Raw genomic sequence first — 19,402 nt, forward strand, 5'->3', positions numbered from 1 at the left:
AATTTAAATCCTACATCAATTTAGCCACTTCATGCATCCGCTAAGTGGGCTTTCAACAACATTCTTTAAAAAGGTGCTATCAAACTTCTGCTCTGGAGCTACCACACAACAGTCCTACAACATCGTTTATTATTTTGAAATTGCAAGTTGTGCTATTTTTCCAAAGAAGTAAATAATAAGCAGTTCAGTATTTGGATACTCCATCTAGATTGGATAATGGCAGGCCCAGGTAGATGTAAGTAAACAGAGATCATGAACTAAGATAGAGCTCCTGAATGTACCTCTTTCTTAAGACTGGCAGCCTCTTGAGGACTTCCATTCCCATCTTGGTTTATTTAGTAAAAAGTAGCCTCAAGCAAACCTGAAACCAACAAGACTAGACAAGGTATATGTTAGAGAGGAGTCCAACATGCACAAGGTAAATTGATTATCCTGAAAGCACTCCAAGTAGGTCAAGGGAATGAAGGTTGGAGACAGCAGAAAGTGGAAGAAGCAAGCAAGAACGTGTATCTGTATGTTTGCTGTAACCAATAGATTCATTATGCATTAAGACAACCAGAAAAAGTTATTTTAAATTTTTATTTATGAAACATAGCCCCAGGGGCTGACTATTCAGAAAATAGAAACATCTAATTAAAAAAAGCCCCCAGGGTTGAGCTGAGGCAAAAATACCATCTGGGCACATCTTGTAAAGAACCAACATCCCTACATATTGCATAGTGTATCTTTTCAAGAAGATATCCCTCTGAGTTCAGCAGACAATGTGGGATGTACTCAACCTCTTGTTCCACTGTGGGCTCAGAGAAGTGGCTCCGTGAACTCAGGCTACCGGCTTTGTTCTACTGCAAGAGACCAGATGGGGAAAAGAGCAGTCGGTTACTCAGTTATCCTCTGTAGCCAAATTAGCTGAATGCCGCCCCTGTGGTACTGCAGGCTTTCCTGGAGTCCAGTCTCAACTCTCCAAGGCTAGGAGAGGGTTGCTCTATTGGGAGTTTAAAGCTGTCCTCTTGTACAATTCAGCAGGCATTGTCATCAGTGCTTTGCTTCTCCATCAGTTAGGTCTACTTTTGAAGAAGTGTACATGGAAACCTTACCAGTCATTTCCTGCCCTTAACAGCCTTCCTTATTGGTGAAACAGCTGCCTCTGCCCTCCTCCCCATAAACAGTCCCACTTCACGGCTTCCTTTTTGCTCATTCCTCTCATACATCTGGGCCTCCTAAACAAACTGAAGATTTAACTGAGCAAAATATTGATCTGACATATTTATACAAATTCATTTTTCCATATTTCCATTATGAAACATGTAGAGGACAGTTTACAGAAGGTGCCAGTCTTTATTTTCAAACCAGCAACTGATACCTGTTCCACCCATGACAGCTACCAGCTCATTTAAAGATTTATCAGTTTCCAGCACTCAGTGCACAAGTCTAGCTCCCCTTAGTAGGACACAAGTAGCAACACAATTGTTCAATAGTAGTTAGTTTCTTAAACTATTTTCTCTCATGACCTCTTTCCACTTTTAAGAATAACTGAGGTCCCCCCAATAGTTTTTGTATCTTTGCATTTACTGTATTGACGATTTAAAATGTGCTGCTACCTCTTCTCACAATTGTTGGATGGAGTTTTAACATATTGTGATAAACACATGCTGGCTTCCAAGCACCCAAATTTTGATCATATGGCCATGGGGATGCTGAATTGGTCATAAGTGTAAAAAACAGTTACAAGTCACTTTTTTCAATGCCATTGTAACTTCAGTCACTAAACAAATGGTTGTAAGTTAGGAACTATTTGTACACCTGGGTTACAATTATTACCTTTATTGTCCGAGCACAACATGTGTACAATGAGATTGGCTGAGCCTCCCTTCGTGCACTCCCTCCCAACACAATTCACAGTGAGGAAGAAGTCCCTAACCCAATCCCAATCTTATTACACTATGTAACCTTGTTGCACAATGCGCCAGCCCTGCAAGTCTATCATACTATGTTGGTGTACACTGTAATGTGCTCTGCTTGGTGTGACCTTTGAAGATGATCCAGAAAATACAACTAGTCCAAAATGTCATATATTGGAGCAGCTGTATTCCTATAAAATCTTTTAGGGTGCCATTCAAATTTTTAACTTGCATTCCCTATACACCTGGGCCCTCAGCTTTGTGAGGTAACTCCAAATGCTATTTGTGTCACAATTTCTTTATTGTGGAACAATCTTCCTCTTAAAATCAGCTTAGTGTTTTCCCTGTTGTCTTTCCAGAAAACACCGTGTTTCTCATATAATAAGGCCGGGTCTTGTTTTTGTTTGAGCCCCGAAAAAATGGCTAGGACGTCTTTTCGGAGGTGACTTAATTCCCCCCCCCCTTGCATCTTCGGGTGGGCGGGCGGCGACGGCTTGGATGTTGACCTCGGCGTTGGTGGGGCACTTCGTATCGGGGTCAACGCAGGCAGCACCATATGTGTAACAAAAGTACTTCCTAACGGCAAGCCCCCCCCCCCACCATTCCCCCTCATTTTGCATGTTTTAATATAGGCCTTAATTTGGGGGGAGGGGCTTAATTTCATTTCATGCCTATAAAACATGCTGGGACTTCCTATTGGGGGAGGCCGTATTGTTCGAGAAACGGTAGTAAAAAGGAAACTGTCCCGAAAGGTACTTGGGGATTGAGGAAAGTTGCCACTTTTTAAACTCTTATTTTATGCCATTTTGATTTTAAATAGGTTTAGCGTGAATTATATATTGGAAATCAACATAAGATTATGGCAGGATAAAGTGCAATGAAGAAATGTTTAGATCAATCAATACATACTATAAGAGGAGATGTCTATCTCTTCCGGGAGTTCAGCCACATTGACCTCAAAGCGATCCTGTACTTCATTGAGGATTTTGGCATCAACTTCATCTGACACAAAGGTAATCGCCAAGCCTTTCGTACCAAAACGCCCAGCCCGGGCCACCTGCAGAGAGAAAGGTCTATCAAGGATCAAAAGAAGCCCTTCCCCAAACTGAATCCATACGTCAGAGGGATAAATCATTTACGTGCTCAATTAAAATCAGGCAAACCTCATTTAAGAATTATCAGAAACATCAAAACCAAAAAGAGGCTGGGAATCCATGAAAGAGTGGTCAGAAGCTATCCAGGATTTGCAAGCCACCAGCTCCTTACCGCAAGTGGCAAGGTATCGGAAGAGAAGGCAACTCAAATTTGCACACACACTCACCCTGTGTAAATAGGTGTCAGAATCCTCAGGCATATCATAGTTGAAAACTATGTTGACTCGCTCTATGTCCATCCCACGGCCAAACAGATTAGTGGCCACCAAGATACGACGCTGGAAGTCTTTGAACTGTTGATACCGAGAGAGCCTGCAAAAAAAAAAGTTACTTTCTTGAATTACATGGTTCTTCTCTAGGGTTGAGTATGATTCTTAGGCCCAAAGGACTTAGAACTTGTTACCATGTTTCCCCCAAAATAAGACTGTGTCTTATATTAATTTTTGCTCCAAAAGGTGCATTAAGTCTTATTTTCAGGGAAATACGGTACTAAATTCACTCATTTAGCTGACCATCTTAACTGGGGCTTATTTTGGGGGTAGGGTTTATGAGCATCCTGAAAAGTCATGCTAGGGCTTATTTTCCAGTTGGGGTCTTATTTTTAGGGAAACATGGTAGTACAATACTTGATATTTTTTTTAACCATCAAGACATTAATTGTGCCCCATATTCCATTCTCAAAAGCATAGATACTCCACTCGATGTTCAGGTTTCATAGTCTGATGCTGCTCACCTCTCTTCCTGAGACATGCCTCTGTGTATAGCAATAGCTGGGAAGTTCTGTTCAACCAGAAGTTGGGCTAATGCCATGCAGCGCTGCACAGACTTTACAAATATCACAACCTGCAGGAATGGGAAGACACAAAACAGAATTGATCTGGAAGCCCTACAAATTCCCATCAGCCTTCAGCTCCCATTGCGACCAACTTCAAGAGGTGGGATACCGCTTACAAGCCATGGTTGCCAATCCTTTTATACAGACCTGATTGAACTCCAGTACATCCAGCAAATCAAAAAGTTTGCGATTTTTCTCTGTGTCCTTCAGCTTTACATAGTATTGCTGCAGACCATGTAGAGTCAGCTTTGTTTCATCATCTACAAATACCTCCATGGGCTGTAAGTAGTGAACAATTAATTATAGCAAAATCCTCTCATGTGCATACATATACACATGCTGTACATTCATGATTAAGTATTAATGTAAAAATATAAACATTCTGAAATCTACAAAAATAACCTTTGTTCCTACATCTGGCACGTATGATGAAGTAAGTCTTAACTCACAAAAATGTATCCCTTTTAATAAAATGTGTTAGTTGAAGAAGGTACTCTTGGACATCTTCTGATTTTTGCCACCATAGAAAACATGGCCCTCCTCTATTTTATTCCTAGTACTACTATGAACACGATGGTCTACACCAGTGGTCCCCATCCTTTGCAGTTTGGCAGACTGGCTTTTTTGGGGGGGGGGGGAGATAGGGGAACTGGGCCATGCAAGTGGCAGGCTGGCGCACAAACACAGCTCAACATATAAAAATGGCAGGCTGGCATGTGCATGTTTGCATGCCAATCCACCGTTCACACGGTCCCATTTTGAATAGGTCCTGGCCCAATAATGGGATGTGGCCTGGGGGTTGGAGACCCCTGGTCTAGAAATAGTTACAGCATTATTCCTTTTGCAGGATTGTACAACAACTCAACTTCAAAAAATCCATCTGCCAAAGAATGTATACAGATTTCTCAGTAATGTCGTGACAGGCTCTTAACTTAAAGGGCATTTACCATTGGGGTCCAAAAGAATCTTTTCCAACTAAATAAATGAACTGGGCAGAATGCATCAGCGGGTATTACCTTTTATGACACCCATCGTGTAGTGATTGAAATCAGTTCTCTTAAACTGCACCTGAATCTGTGCTAGTGGCAGGATAGTTACAATAATATATCCTCACTTTTCCTACGCCTTAAGCAGCTAGCCACTTTCTCTTTGCCTGGCTGTATCTCTCAGACTGTAACCCTCAGGGCAAAGTCTGCCCTGTGATTTTATTGAATTGTAAACTGCTCTGGGCTCTTTCACTTAAAGAGCACAGCACAATCTTCCAACTGAGGACTTCTTTCTAGTGTATCTAATGTTGCTAGGAGGAGGGCATACATGATGACAAATGTATAACAATATAATTATGCAAATTCTGCAATTTACGTACTTCAATCAGATGCCCTGATTTATAATTGTGGTATTTGCATGATTAAGCCACTGACATTTGCTGCTCTCAAGTACCCGCAATCTGCTTCAACCCTCCCCCCCTCATCCCAAACAGGATGTTGAGAAGGAACACAAAATTGCCTCAGTAGATTCTCTTTTGTCTACTTTGTGTATATGTTGCATGCATTGCCCCTATTTGGGAGGCAAAAGATGACACTTAGCACTTACATCCTGCATGAACTTCCTGCAGACAGGCCGGATCTCCTTACTCAAGGTGGCACTAAACATCATGCACTGCTTTTCAGGGGGAGTCAATCGAAAGATTTCCTGTACATCACGGCGCATGTCTAAAAGAAACATGGATAAAAATAAAGAGTTCCCAATAAAAGCAGATTTGAAGCTCAAAGATTGATTACCTCAACCACTCCTGTCACTATTTCTCACCCTCACCCTTTTATTGTAGTGGCCGAGAAAACAGAGACACATTAGAGCTCTAACAATTTCTGCAGGGAGCTTTCTCAACTCATCTTGCCACTTCTGATTACAACAAGTGACTTCTTTCTTTATACCTTTCCATATAAAATTATCAGCTATAGTACAAAAATAAGCAAAACGGTACCAAAAATAATTCCCCATCCACCTCTGTTCATCGTTGTGATTTTTACAAAAGCATTTCAAACAACAAGCACTTGACATCTTTATTCTTCAAAATGCCACTGGGCGACATGTAACTAGTCATAATGTGATTAGAGGCTAATGCTCAGCTTTCATGTGCTCCCAACTATTCTTTCTTCTCAAAGGAAAAAAAGGAACAGATGCAAAAAGAGAACGAGAGGAAAATGAGCTGGGTTGGGGTTGCAACAGAAAACCATGGAAGCCTTCAGCTGACCAGTAGGAGGGTTTGGAAAAAGATAGGTAGGAGTTGAATCTCAAGTGGTCTGCCAAATAAGACAAGGAAATAGAGAAGACTACAAAAAGTATAGAAAAAAAGGAAAGGCAACTCAGTGAAGGAAAGTACGGAATGGATGTGAAAATAAATCTCAGGAGGAAGTGAGAAAGAAAGGCATGTTCTTGGATAATGGAAGTCTTTGAGAAGAAAAGCATCTGGGGAGAATAAGCCCAAAGGACAGTTGAAACAAACAGAGTTTCTTTTCTAAGGCTCTGTATTCCACCTCTTGGATAGGCTGTGTGTGTTTCAGCAGTACTAGCAAACATTTCTGTGAAAGTTTATGAGTAGCTATATGCACCATAGTAGACATCTTGTGAGTGGGCACCCTCTTTTCTTTGATTACTATATAGCCGATAAAGGTTTCCCTTCAGGTGTGTTTAAATGCCACATAGATCAGCTCAAAATTTCATCTCAGCATATATGAGATCCTTAACCTAGCATCTTTTGTACATTTTGGGTTACAACTCTTCGAGAACTGCATTACAAATGCTAACTTTAATGCTTGTCATGTTTAGCAATGTAATTGAATCCTTGAAGGACATCTGATTGCACGTAGATGATTTATGACTTGTACCTGCACACAAAGCTGCCTGTTCCTAGGTTGCACAAAAGAATTAAGCCATTGTTTGTCTGCTTGGACAAACTGGCTGATTGCATTTTATAGATAAGGATATTCTGACAGCACAGCAAAAACTAACTCCCACTTGCAACAGTAATATGAAAAATGTTTCCAGTTTGAAGAATTTTGAATTCAAAACAACCCCTTTTCAGAGTTTGATGGAACATAACTTCACCCAATGTGTTGGGCGCTGCTCAGACCATTCCAAAAGTATTCCAAGCCGAAGGTATTCCAAACAGTGTGTGTTCTGTATGCTTTTTATGTTATGTCAAAAGTAAGGACAACTTTGCAGGCATTTCTATTTCACTGCTACTTTGTCATAAAGCCCCCTCTTCAGGGCAAGTGATAGGTTTCTTTTTGAAAGGTGTCTAAAATGTATCAGAAAAAGCTGAGCAATTCAGAAATATCACCAATCCCCCCCCTCAAGTGTTTGCACTTTAATTCTACCTCAATTGATTTAAAGTCAGTTTTTAGGTTTTGCCTGAAGATGATTTGCACCCTCACTGTACAAACTAACAGCCTCTCCTCTTCTATTTGAAAAGCAATAGGGAGTTACTGACACACTCGTTTAAAAGAGCTTTACTTTGGTACAGCAGGCAATGCACGCTTCCAAGATAATTTGGAAGACATGCTTCAGACATCATGCAAGCATAGCAGCTTGCTTTTTAAAAAACAGCTCACTTCTATGAACACCTGAAAATAGCTAAATGTTGCATTAAATGGAGTCATTAAAGGAGCACTATTTCAGGTTTTCCTAATGTCTGAAAAGGTCTGACTGTTTACTGAATAATAAACAGGTGTTCTGTTCAAATGAAGTTTGAATCATACACACCAAATCTCTAACTAGTGTCTTATTCTGTTATTTGGGCATCAGGCCATTTTCCTACAATGGATCAAAAATTCTACACTCTATAAACAATTCCAGTTTTATTTAGACTTCTCCAGCCTACACCCCCTCCCTTTTCCCAGGTTCTCTTACCTAGCTGCTCAAGCATCTTGTCACACTCATCCAACACAAAATGCTTCACATTGCGCAGGTTGAGTGCCTTGTTGCGTACCAATGCTAGAGTACGCCCTGGGGTTCCCACAACAATATGCGGACAGTTTTTCCTAAGTACCTCTTCATCTTTCTTGATAGAAAGCCCCCCAAAGAAAACTGACACCTGCAGGAGAATCAAAAATCACTCAAATTACTCCACAATACATTATTTACACAATGCAGTAAATAACATTCAAACACAGCCACTTTGGTGTAGCAATAAGGTACCAGGCTAGAAACCAGATGACCATGATTTCTAGTCCCATCTTAGGCACAAAGCCACATCGGTGACTTTGGGCCAGTCACTCTCTCAGCTGTGGAAAGGAAGCAACACCAAACCACTTCTGAAAAATGTAGTTAATAAAAAGTCCAGGGACTAATTTAGGCAGTCAGCAGGAATCAACAATAAGTGAAAGGTACAGATGCACAAAGACACACAAAGAAATACTTGAAAGTTAGGATTCATACTAGTTATCTTCTTTCTTGGTCAGCTTGAAACAATAAACAGGCACAAGAAGACAAAGATGAGCTTTTATACAATACTAGACAACCCTGTGATCTGTTGGATCACTCTTTTAACGGAATGGTAGTAGAACCAGATGTGAATTTCTAGAGATTAAAAAAATACTAAAGATTCTAAATATTTTGAAACCCAAAGCAAAACTTTACCCTCACCTTGACATTGGTCATATACTTTGAGAAGCGTTCATATTCTTTACTGATCTGGAATGCCAGTTCCCGGGTATGACACATCACTAGCACTGAGACCTAGCAGAATTAAAAGAAATATTGATACAAAGGCATCAAGGAGGGTTCTTTAGTGGTTTGGATGGAGAGGAGCTATCCTCAATTCAATCCTACCCAAAGAGAATGGTTATAGATGCCTGAATTATCCAAGACTGAAGATATTCCATCTTTGACCTTGGATGGAATTGCACTTCTCCTTTCAAGGTTGGCACAGATGTGAGGTCTTCCTGGGTTCAGTCCCTGCTATAGCTATAGCCAGGAAAGCCTTAGAAACTGTCTCTAGCGAGACAGTTGTGTGTTTTCCTAGATCAAGGGGCCTTTCAGACAGTTGCTCATGCCCATGTCACCTCATGGCTTGAGTATTATAGTGCTCTCTACATAGGGCTACCCTTGAACACCAACCAGAAGCTTCAGATTGTTGTGACAAAAGCAATACTGCAAGCCCAAGGTATGCCAATGTAACATCTCTGCCTCTCAAGCTGCACTGGTTGATAATTTACTTCCAGGTGTGTTTCAAGGAACTGGTTGTACCTACAAGGTCCTACATGACATAATGCCTGGTTATTTGAAGGACCACTTATCTCTTATAACATCTACCTGGCTGATTAGATCTTCAGTTCCATGCTCCAGTTCCTTTTATGTTTTATTGTAATTTCTTTGACTATAGTGAGTCATCAAAGCCATTGAATATTAGGTGAAATACAAGTTTAATAAATTATTACATGATGAATCAAAGTCTCTGCTTGACTATGAAATAACATTTTGCAACAGCAGACATATGGTTGAAAGCATCTGGAAGTCTTAACAGTGTAATTAAAGACTTATTCCCTTTAAATGTGGAAAAAATTCATGTTAAGAGGTGAGGTTCAATAGAACCCTCATACACACACCTCAGGGATAAAAAATACTAAAACACCTCAAATGGAACCCGACTCTTTATGAATTGGAATTGCTAAGAAAGGGCACACTGAAGCTAATTCAACTGCTTGTCAAGGAACCAAAAGCAGCATCTCCATTAATTTTTGTTCCTTTTGGTGTCCATACCCAGAATCATTGCTAAAGAAATCGTGGAAGCAGCTGAATCACATTTACAAGACTCCTACCATCTTCTTATGGTATTTAGCTTTCTATTAACAAACTCTTTCCAACATCCTTTACATACCTGCCCATCCAGTGGCTCAATCTGCTGCAGAGTAGCCAATACAAAAACAGCAGTTTTGCCCATGCCCGATTTGGCTTGACATAGTACATCCATGCCTAGAATTGCCTGAGGAATGCATTCATGTTGTACTGATAGGGGAAGAAGAAATAATTACACAAGAGTCACTGGGGATATGAAAATATTTCATTTCTATGTAGATCTCCAGAAAGCCTTGATCCCAGCTTCTCTTCTTTCGTATTCTATCCTTGGACATTAAGTATCCTACATACATATCTCATAAGAAAATAATACTGTTTTCCGACCACTGGCATTTAATCCATGCATCACTTTGAATTACAAGACATATATAACAGATCATAAGGAACTTTGATGTGGATTAGCCATTCCATAATAGACTTTTACTGCAAGTCCCTAACCTTTTTCCTTAAATACAAGATCCTACTCCACAGCATAAAGGGAGCTCAGGCACTAACAGGATTTCAGTTAGTCGGCTGAAAAATTATGTCTCTTATGCCAGACTGAACTTAGAACTTGCATCAAAGATGATATAGTTTTGTGAAATTTATTTGATCTCTTTCAGAATTCCTAAAGTGTGTGATTACTTTTTTAAACATATATTAAATAACATGTAAAATATGTTAATAAGAAACAGGCACTCTCTTTATATATTGGTGGGTCCCACAATGAAGTTCCGGTAACATTCTAAGATATGTAAATTTAAAAAATTAAAAAAAATACTTTCTCACAGAATTGTAACAATCTCCAATATGAAATTTTATTCGGTGGGGAGCTCAACCCCACCGGATCATCATCATAGTGCCTGCACTAGACTCAATATCGATAACAATTAAAACCAAACCATCCCACCCCTGCTCCCTGGAGCCCCCAGCTCTCACCCTGCACCGCGTAGCACCACTGGCAGTTGCTTCCCGGTGGGTGAACTGGGCTGATTGATGAGGGGGGCCAAGGGCCTTGGCTCAGCTCCTACCTTCTGATGGATGTTCAAAGCCACAATCCACAATGGCACGAAGTAATTCTGGCTTCATCAGGAAATCTCGGAAGCCAGAACTATGAATGGAGACATAAGACCCCTTCACATCCTTTTTAGCAAGAGGAAGAGTTGCATCTGTCACTCCCTGAGGCTCTTCATCGTCTTCATAATCCAGCAACTCATTCTCCACATCCTGCTCAGCCATATCCTTCAGGGAAAGCAAAAAGCACAGAACTTCTGCAATACATTGATGGATGACAGCTAAATCTAGGATGAGGGAGACCAAAACTAAAATGGAACTACAGATACACTTGGAGGTAGTGATATAAACTCTAGCTTGAAGTTATTTATATCCATCAATTCTGAGCAAATCCTACTGATAGAGCTTAACTAACTTCCCAACATCTTGAAGATGTAATTTTTTAAACAACTTGTGAGCCTAAGATCAGCATCACTCATTTTTCCATCCTCAGCTCCAGTATTATTTTTCAAGTCAGATGCCATTTTTTAAAAAGCTACATGTGATATTGTAGGTCTTCTTCACATACACGCTACCAAAACAATGTTACCATGTATTTATTATAGTAGATATGTCCTTTCCCCTTTAAAACAAACTTTTCATGTCATAGAAGTTGTTGTAAAAATAATCCAAAATAGAGGGCAAGGAATTGACAACATTCTGACTAAGTGATTTGGCCTTCTCATCAGGCCACAAAATGTATTAAGAACATTTCTTATCTTTCAAACAAGTCTTCAATGATCTATGATAAAATTATAGTGCTGAAGTTGTAATCTCATCCCTGCTATACTAACTGCATTTATAAAGGTAGACATCAATCTCTTTTCATATACTTTTATCCATCATTCTTCATGGATTTTCAAAGAATGCTATGCAAACATTGCCTGTTTTAGAACAGTCTGTATTTAAATCAAGGATAAAAATATTGTCCTCCTGTATTTACTTGTTCCTCATTAATCTTAGGGAAATTCATTTTCAGTGTTAATTCTTTTAATTAATATTTCATCTGTCAAGGAACAGAAAAATTAGTTAAGTCACAGATCAATGATGAGTCTTCCATCAATCCTATAGAGAAAGGGCTAGGTAATTTGCTCATCATTCAAGAGGACTTTTACTTAAAGTCTCCATTAAGAAATACAAATGTTAACTGACAGCAAGTCTTAATGGCTGATCCCCAATTTTAACCCACTCTTTCACATGGAGCTAAGACAGCCTATCAGCTAATTTCCACAGGCTTTATTTATAGTTACCATTAGTATCCATTAATGCAGAGCCATTTTGGCGTAGTGATTAAAGCCATCAGACTAAAAACCAGAAGATTGTGCATTCCAGTAGTTTTGGCCAGGAAACCAACTGGGTGACATTGGGCTAGATTCTCCCTCAGCCCTAGGAGAAAGGCAATGGAAAATCACTTCCAAAAATGTTGCCAAGAGAACTTCATGAACTTGTTCATTCTGGTCAGTAAGAGTTGTAACTGACTCAGGCGTGCACCCACACATACAAACTGAAGTAGACAGGATTAAACAAAACTGCATTTAAAACAATGGTTCATAATGTGGTAATATATTCTTTGTTACATCTCCTGCCCTCAGGAATGAGCATCTCCTAGACTAGAGGTTCATGTGGCTCTCTTCCCTTATGTCCTTTAGGAAATTGCCTGCTCTCCCAAAAGGGGACACAGAAGTCCTTCTTCTGTTTTGATTTGGTTTGGTTAGCTTGCTCTTCCAGTCATATTTTCTGTATGTTGGGATTTTTAGTTGTAAACCACCCAGAATAATTTGGGAGTTAGGTAGCCTATAAAGATACTTCTGACTTCCCTAACCCAAAGACCTCCTAATATACTAGTTGGTACATTGGGACTTGGCATGGAGAAGACAAACCCAGAGGCCCTAAGCACAAGTGAGTGAATTATATGAAACAGCCTTTTGTTTGTTTGTTTGTTTGAGGCAAAACAGCGTAGTGGTCAAGATGCAGAGAAAACCTAGGTCCAAATTCACCACCACCATTTGTGGGTGACTCTAGGCCAGGGGTCTCCAACCTTGGCAACTTTAAGACTTGTGGACTTCAACTCCCAGAGTTCCTCAGCCAGCAAAGCTGGCTGAGGAACTCTGGGAGTTGAAGTCCACAAGTCTTAAAGTTGCCAAGGTTGGAGACCCCTGCTCTAGGCCACTCATTTATCTCTCAGGGCTATTCTTGTGAGAAATAACTGAATGCTGTATCTCCCCTTGAGAACGGAAGGTGGGGTGAACATCCAATAAATAACGTTTAGTATTCATAAACAGAAAAATGAAGAAAATTAGCAAAGATAAAATATGTGTGTATATATGTCTGTATGTATGTGTGTCCAGCAAATCAACATGCAGCCAAGGTCACACAGACATATATATTTAAATAGCACTACGTTACCTTTCACTTACGGGAAAACTTCCAACAGAAATTGAATAATACCCTGTCTATTTTTAATTCACCTTGATTAGGATACTTCGTCGAAGGGCCCTATGGAAGTGGCTGCTGGGGGCGGGGGCGGGAGCGCAGGCTTCCCTCCCACGAGAAGGACTTGGACGGCGGGGAAGCTTCGAGAGGAACGCTGAAAGCAGTACGTCGCCACGGCGCTCCTACCCGGCCCATGGCCTCCAAAACCGGGCGGCGGCTTTCAAGCTTACGGCTCCCAGCGTGCACCTCTCCTTCCGCGCCGCTTTCCTTGCCATGATAACGGGAGGGGGGGGGTGGCCGGACATCAGCAGGGTAAAGTACATGTCTAAAGTACACAGAGCCCAGCACATCAGTGTGCAGCCGAGACCACGAACACCACTTCTCCGGCACCGGCCACTGGAACGGCGGCCGAAAGCCGAGGAGCCCCACGCCTGGCTCTCCCCTGCCAGTAGGGGCTTCCACACCGCTTCCCTCCCGCCTCACGGTGCGGCTCACCTGCCCGCGTCCAACTCGAGAGCTCCTACTTTGACCGCCAAACACTCGCCCCACACCAATTGGAACAGGGAGGATTAGGGAAGGAAGTTCTTTCCCTTCTCATTGGCTATCCTCGAACCAAAGTCCCGCCTCCCCACGAAAGGGGGAAGGAAACCGTCGGCTCCCAGGCCTTGCCAATCCAATGTACTTGCTTAATGATTGGATTGGAAGGACGTGTGCCGGCTCCTTCCGGTCTTTCAAGTCCCGCGTTTATAGAGAAAGAAAAATGGCTGCCGAGAGTGGGAAAGGGAAGTCGGGGCAGCTGAAGTTTCTCTAGCGAGTGTATGGTGTTGAAAAGGAAGGAGGAACTGATCGCCATTTTGTGTGTGGGCAGATGTGTCCTCGAGTGCTTTTATGCTTTAGGAATAAGAATTGGTTTTCCTTAGTATTATTCGTAAATAATAATTGCTAATGTAACTATGTAAGAACCCGAACTGTTTCGAGGAAGGAGGGATTTTAAAAGATAGTCAATCATAAGGAACGGGATGCGTTGGAATGGCTGTTTTATTTATTTATTTATTTATTTATTTATTTATTTATTTGATTTGTCAATTGTTTACAAGATAATAAGTATAAGTGTATACATAGTTGTGAATACATGAGATGGGTACATATAAGAAAAATAAAAGAATAGAGAAACAATAGGACAGGGATGGTAGGCACGTTGGTGCGCTTATGCACGCCCCCTACAGGCCTCTTAGGAAAGGGGTGAGGTCAATAGTAGACAGTCTAAGGTTAAAGTTTTTGGGGTTTGGGGAAGAGACTACAGAGTCGGGTAGAGTATTCCAGACATTGACTACTCTATTGCTGAAGTCGTATTTCCTGCAATCAAGTTTGGTGCGGTTTACTTTGAGTTTGTATCTATTGTGTGCTCTTGTGTTGTTATGGTTGAAGCTGAAGTATTCATTGACAGGTAGGACATTGCAATGTATGATTTTATATACCATGCTTAAGTCAGACCGAAGACAGCGTAATTCAAGGTTTTCTAGTTCTAGAATTTCAAGTCTGGTGGCATAAGGTATTCTAAACGAGTAGAAGAGTGGAGAACTCTTCTTGTGAAATATTTCTGGACTTTATCAATTGTATAATATCAGATACATAATGAGGGTTCCAGACTGATGAACTGTATTCAAGTAATGGTCTAGCAAATGTTTTGTATGCTCTGGTTAGTAGTGTGATATTGCCAGAGAAAAAGCTGCGTAGGATTAGGTTAACAACTCTTAATGCCTTTTTGGCTATGTAGTTGCAGTGGGCTCTAGCACTCAGATCATTAGAGGTGAGTATTCCAAGGTCCTTTACAGAGCTTGGGTCATCAACAAGGTCTTGACTATTCAGCTTGTATTTTATTTTCTGATTTTTTTGCCAATATGTAAGACAGAGCATTTATTTGTTGAGATTTGAAGTTGCCATTTGTTTGACCATTCGGATACATAGTCAAGATCTTTTTGTAGGGTAGCAGTATTGTCTGTGGTATTGAACAGCTTTACATCATCAGCGAAGAGAACGCAATTGCTCTTAATATGATCACAGAGGTTGTTTATGTAGAGTATGAAGAGAGTTGGTCCTAGAACACTGCCCTGAGGGACACCACTATTGACAGGTACTGGATTTGATAGGACTCTCCCGATTTTGACCATTTGTTGTCTGTTTGACAGGAATGCTTCTATCCAGTTATTCAGTTGTCCAGATATACCATAGGATTTTATTTTTAGGAGTAGTTTGTCGTGTACCACTGAATCAAAGGCTTTACAGAAGTCTATGTAGATTGCGTCTATTGCTTTGCCCTGGTCGAGTTGTGTCATCCATATGTTTTTGCAGTGTAAGAGTTGCAGATTACAGGATAGTTTTTTTTCTGAAACCAAATTGTTTATTGGAGAGTAGGTTGTTTGTCTCTAAGTGGAGGATGATGGATTGGTTGATAATTGATTCCATGACTTTGCAGGTGACGCAGCATAAGGAGATTGGTCTGTAATTTTCAACTAGGCTTGGGTCTCCCTTTTTGAAGATGGGGATGACTGTGGCTTGTGACCATAGGTTAGGCAAGGAGCTGGTCCTGAAAGATTTTTCAAAGATTATGCTTAGAGGTTTGGCTATGGCAGTGGATAGCTTTCTTAAGAAGTAGGCACATATTCCATCCGGTCCAATAGATAGGGATGGTTTTAGATTGCGTAGTGATTTTTCAACATTGTCTTCAGTGAAATCGATATGTATTAGGTCATTGTTGTTATCTGTGGTACGGTTAGGAAATACTGGGCAAGATCCATTGCTGTTTACAAATACTGAGCCGAAGAATGTGTTAAAGATGTTGGCTTTAATGGTGTCGTCGTTGCAGTCTTTACCATCAGGTCCTATCAAGGGAGGGATGGACCTTGAGTCTTTTAGTTTGTTGTTTACAAACTAAAAAAAAAAAAAAAAAAGTTGTTTAGTTTGTTGTTTCTGCGATTGATGCAAGTGAGTGGGCTGGGTTTGAGATAAATTAAAACGAGGAGTTGTAAGACTTCCGTACCTTTTAAATAAAGTGGATGTGTTTCACGATTATAACCCTAAACTACTCAAGCTCCCCAGAATAATGCAGAACTACTTGGAGCATCTATTTCCCTGCCAAACTCACAAGTCCCTGCGCAGGACCTGAATATTTGGGTTGCCTACAGATTACGGATATCCACGGGAACTGACTCTATTCCTGTAGCTGTTCAAGGCTAATATTCTTAAAACAGTCCCATTCAGCCAAATGTATTAAATACATCTTAGTTCTATAAACTAAAAGACTTCAAGGCAGGAAAACTCACAACTTTGATGGGACAGGCAAAAGCAGCCGTGTTTAGAATATAGTCTGGATAGCCACATCTTGGCCAGAACCAAACATGCCAGATTCACCAGCCCTGCGTAGCCAGATGTAGCCATACAATATAGATTATGTCTGCTGTATCGTTTTGGATAAAAACATGTGTTTTTGAAAATGGGCAAACACCCACTTCTCAACCAGCCAATTTGTACAAACAGACTGGTGCTATCAGATTCAATCTTCTAGTTGTTCCCAGTGAAACATGGCAATGGATAGCATTTTTTAAATCAGAGTGATGACTTCTCCAAGAACCAGATCATTCCAGCTCACTAGTCAGGCAGCAGAAGTGTACCTTGCTTCAATAAGACTCAAAATGCCCTTGAATATCTTGTCCTGTTGCTCCTTAAGCAAGGAAAATTGATGTATGGTGTTTTGAATGGATCAAAATGTGTTGCCGTTGGATGATTTGGATCTTATTGCATCAAGACAATCTCTTCTTTAAGTGGGATGTTTGCAGAGTTTGGCTAGTTGACCACTTAAGGCAGGGGTGTTAAACTCACATTGTCACTGCGGCATCACATGATATCAGGACTTTTTCCCCCTTTGCTAAACCAGGTGTGGGCAGCACGTGACACATCCGGCCCGTGGGCCAGCAGTTTGACAGCCCTGACTTAAGGCATTATTGGAAGGAAAATCCATCTGGTTCAGTTCCAAGCTGGGAGAATGACACTGGAAACATGGTGTTCTGACCCAGCCTTCACGAGCCCCACTCAACAGCCTACTCGGTCAACGACTTGCAATTTGTATCTTTGTGTATTCACATTCTGTTCAAATTAATAATTTATGTAACATTATATAAAGTTCTATTTTCAGAAGGTTGCTTAACTCAGCTTTCTATAACAGTGCTTATAAGTAATTTAGAAATCTATCTTAGAGTCAATATGATGCTGAAATGTACTATTAGTTCTTATCCTTTTTTGTGCCGTGGACCACTTTTAGAGTCTGGTAAAACCTACAAACACCAATTATATTCAAATACAGTTATAAAAGTATAAAATAGATATAAATAAAATAAAGTTATAATTTTTCCCATCTAAATTTATAGATCCCCTGAAATCTATCCACAGACCGTCTCCAAGGAGTTTGTGGGCCCAGGTTAAGAAGAACCGTACACTCCTTGATGTGAATGAAATACCGTATTTGCCGGCGTATAAGACGACTGGGCGTATAAGACGACCCCCAACATTTCCACTCAAAATATAGAGTTTGTTATATACTCGCCGTATAAGACTACCCCTCTTCCACACACCTTCCACTTTTGCACTTTTTTTTTTTTGACGCACTTTTCTGCTTTGGACAATTTTGAAATGAGCTAATCCAATTTTGAACCAAGAATATGCAAATAGCTATGGAGTTTAGAAATGAGTTTTAAAAATATTTTTCATTGCTTACCATTAAGCGTAAAATATGTTGTAAATAAAATGAGAACACAGGAAATGTTCTCTTCTCAATACAGCTGATCTCTCTCTCTCTCTCTCCACACACACACACTAAAAACCCGGACACTGAAAAGGCTGCCAAGGAACAGTATATTCAATGCCTTCTCTTTAATCAAGAAACAAGGAATTCCTTAGAATCTTTTTTTTTCCCCAAGTGGCCCTCTTTAAAAAAAAAAATGGAGGTAACACTTTCATTCAAAAAGTCTTCCAGTATCTGGAGTCGCTCAGACATATTGAAGTGAGGCAGGAGAGTAAGTGAAATTTGAAATGATCCAGCTACCGTTTTCTTCCCCTCCCGCCCGAAGGCCATTATCTCCACGTCAAAACGAACGAGGGGAGGCAAAGAAGCCAAACACGCTAAAAGGATCTCTTTATTTTCCTACACAAGGTCACACCTACTTTTCCGCATTCAAAGGACAACCTCTCCTCACCACCACCACACACACACACACACCCCAATACCCGCAAACAATGTTCTGGGCATTAATCACCATTGCTACATTAACCTGGTAAATTTATACCCTGCCTCCCCAGTGTTGCTTTGACGGCTGGATTTCACACAGCGGGCGCTCGCTCGCTCTCTTCTCCGCTCTCCCACCGTTCGCACATGTTGGAAGCACCGTAAAACCTGATAACCCACCGGGGCTCCCCATCCTTAACCTACAGCCGCCCGCATGCAAAACCTGCGTGCAAAAAGAAAAAAAGAAAAGAAAAGTACGCTGCACGTGAGGATCTTGAATCCTCTCCTCCCCACACCGCTAAGGAAGGAAGAGGGGAAAGGTTGCGCAGCGCGTGGCGAGTGACACCCGCCACACACACACACACACACACACACACACACACCCCCGCTCCCCCAGCCTCCCTCCCGGCTGCAACTCAAGCTCGAAGTGGGAGTCGGTGTCCTCCCGGCGTATAAGACGACCCCCCACTTGGAGGCATGTTTTTCAGGGCAAAAAAGTCGTCTTATACGCCGGCAAATACGGTATGTGTCCTATATGTGAAAGAGTATGACAGCACATGCCTACCACTTAAAACCCTTGAAACTTTTTAATATTCCATGACTTTAAAATGCTTGAAATAACTTGGGCAAATATACAACACTTGTCTTTTTACCATCTCTAGAAACTTGTAATAGCAATCAATATCTCAATGTAATTTCAATTTCTAAAGATGAATTCAAAAGCATGAATTTATCTTTAGAGTTACTTTAGAGTTTTTCATTTTCACTGAAAAATGAAAACATGATCCTTGATTTCACTGATACTGGCTTTATAATTTTGAACAGCTATGGAACACGACATCCTATAGCATTTCAGTTTATTGCTTATTTGAAGAACATAAAAACATAACATTTGTTCAGTCTAACAAATGAA

At 40.7% G+C, this 19,402-nt stretch overlaps 1 protein-coding gene across 8 annotated transcripts; it reads right to left on the reverse strand.

Moving 5' to 3' along the window:
- Positions 1–564: 564 nt before the first annotated feature.
- DDX39A (DExD-box helicase 39A) lies at positions 565–13,916 on the reverse strand. 8 transcript variants are annotated; one of them, XM_087955596.1, is made up of 12 exons: positions 13,707–13,906; positions 12,029–12,164; positions 10,757–10,967; positions 9,769–9,896; positions 8,535–8,627; positions 7,800–7,983; positions 5,481–5,599; positions 4,035–4,166; positions 3,786–3,895; positions 3,220–3,364; positions 2,808–2,955; positions 565–842 (listed from the first exon to the last, which is right to left on the reverse strand). In XM_087955596.1, the coding sequence occupies exons 2-12, from the start codon at positions 12,029–12,031 to the stop codon at positions 826–828; spliced, it is 1,290 nt and encodes a 429-aa protein (XP_087811722.1). In that variant the 5' UTR covers positions 12,032–12,164; positions 13,707–13,906; the 3' UTR covers positions 565–825. The 8 variants fall into 8 exon arrangements, with proteins under 8 accessions (XP_087811722.1, XP_087811725.1, XP_087811721.1 ...); XM_087955599.1 differs by having other exon boundaries at positions 10,665–10,967; positions 13,707–13,829; XM_087955595.1 differs by lacking the exon at positions 12,029–12,164 and having other exon boundaries at positions 13,707–13,916.
- Positions 13,917–19,402: the final 5,486 nt, after the last annotated feature.

Source organism: Notechis scutatus, chromosome 2 (assembly GCF_049901735.1).
Source record: "Notechis scutatus isolate UNSWTSFEM ecotype Mainland chromosome 2, rNotScu1.2, whole genome shotgun sequence".
Taxonomy (NCBI): domain Eukaryota; kingdom Metazoa; phylum Chordata; class Lepidosauria; order Squamata; family Elapidae; genus Notechis; species Notechis scutatus.

Coding starts and splice junctions, on each gene's coding strand:
- DDX39A (XM_087955596.1), bottom strand. Junction 9,897..10,756: donor CTTTGAACATCCATCAGAAG/GTAGGAGCTGAG, acceptor TTCCCCTATCAG/TACAACATGAATGCATTCCT. Junction 8,628..9,768: donor TTGAGCCACTGGATGGGCAG/GTATGTAAAGGA, acceptor TAATTCTGCTAG/GTCTCAGTGCTAGTGATGTG.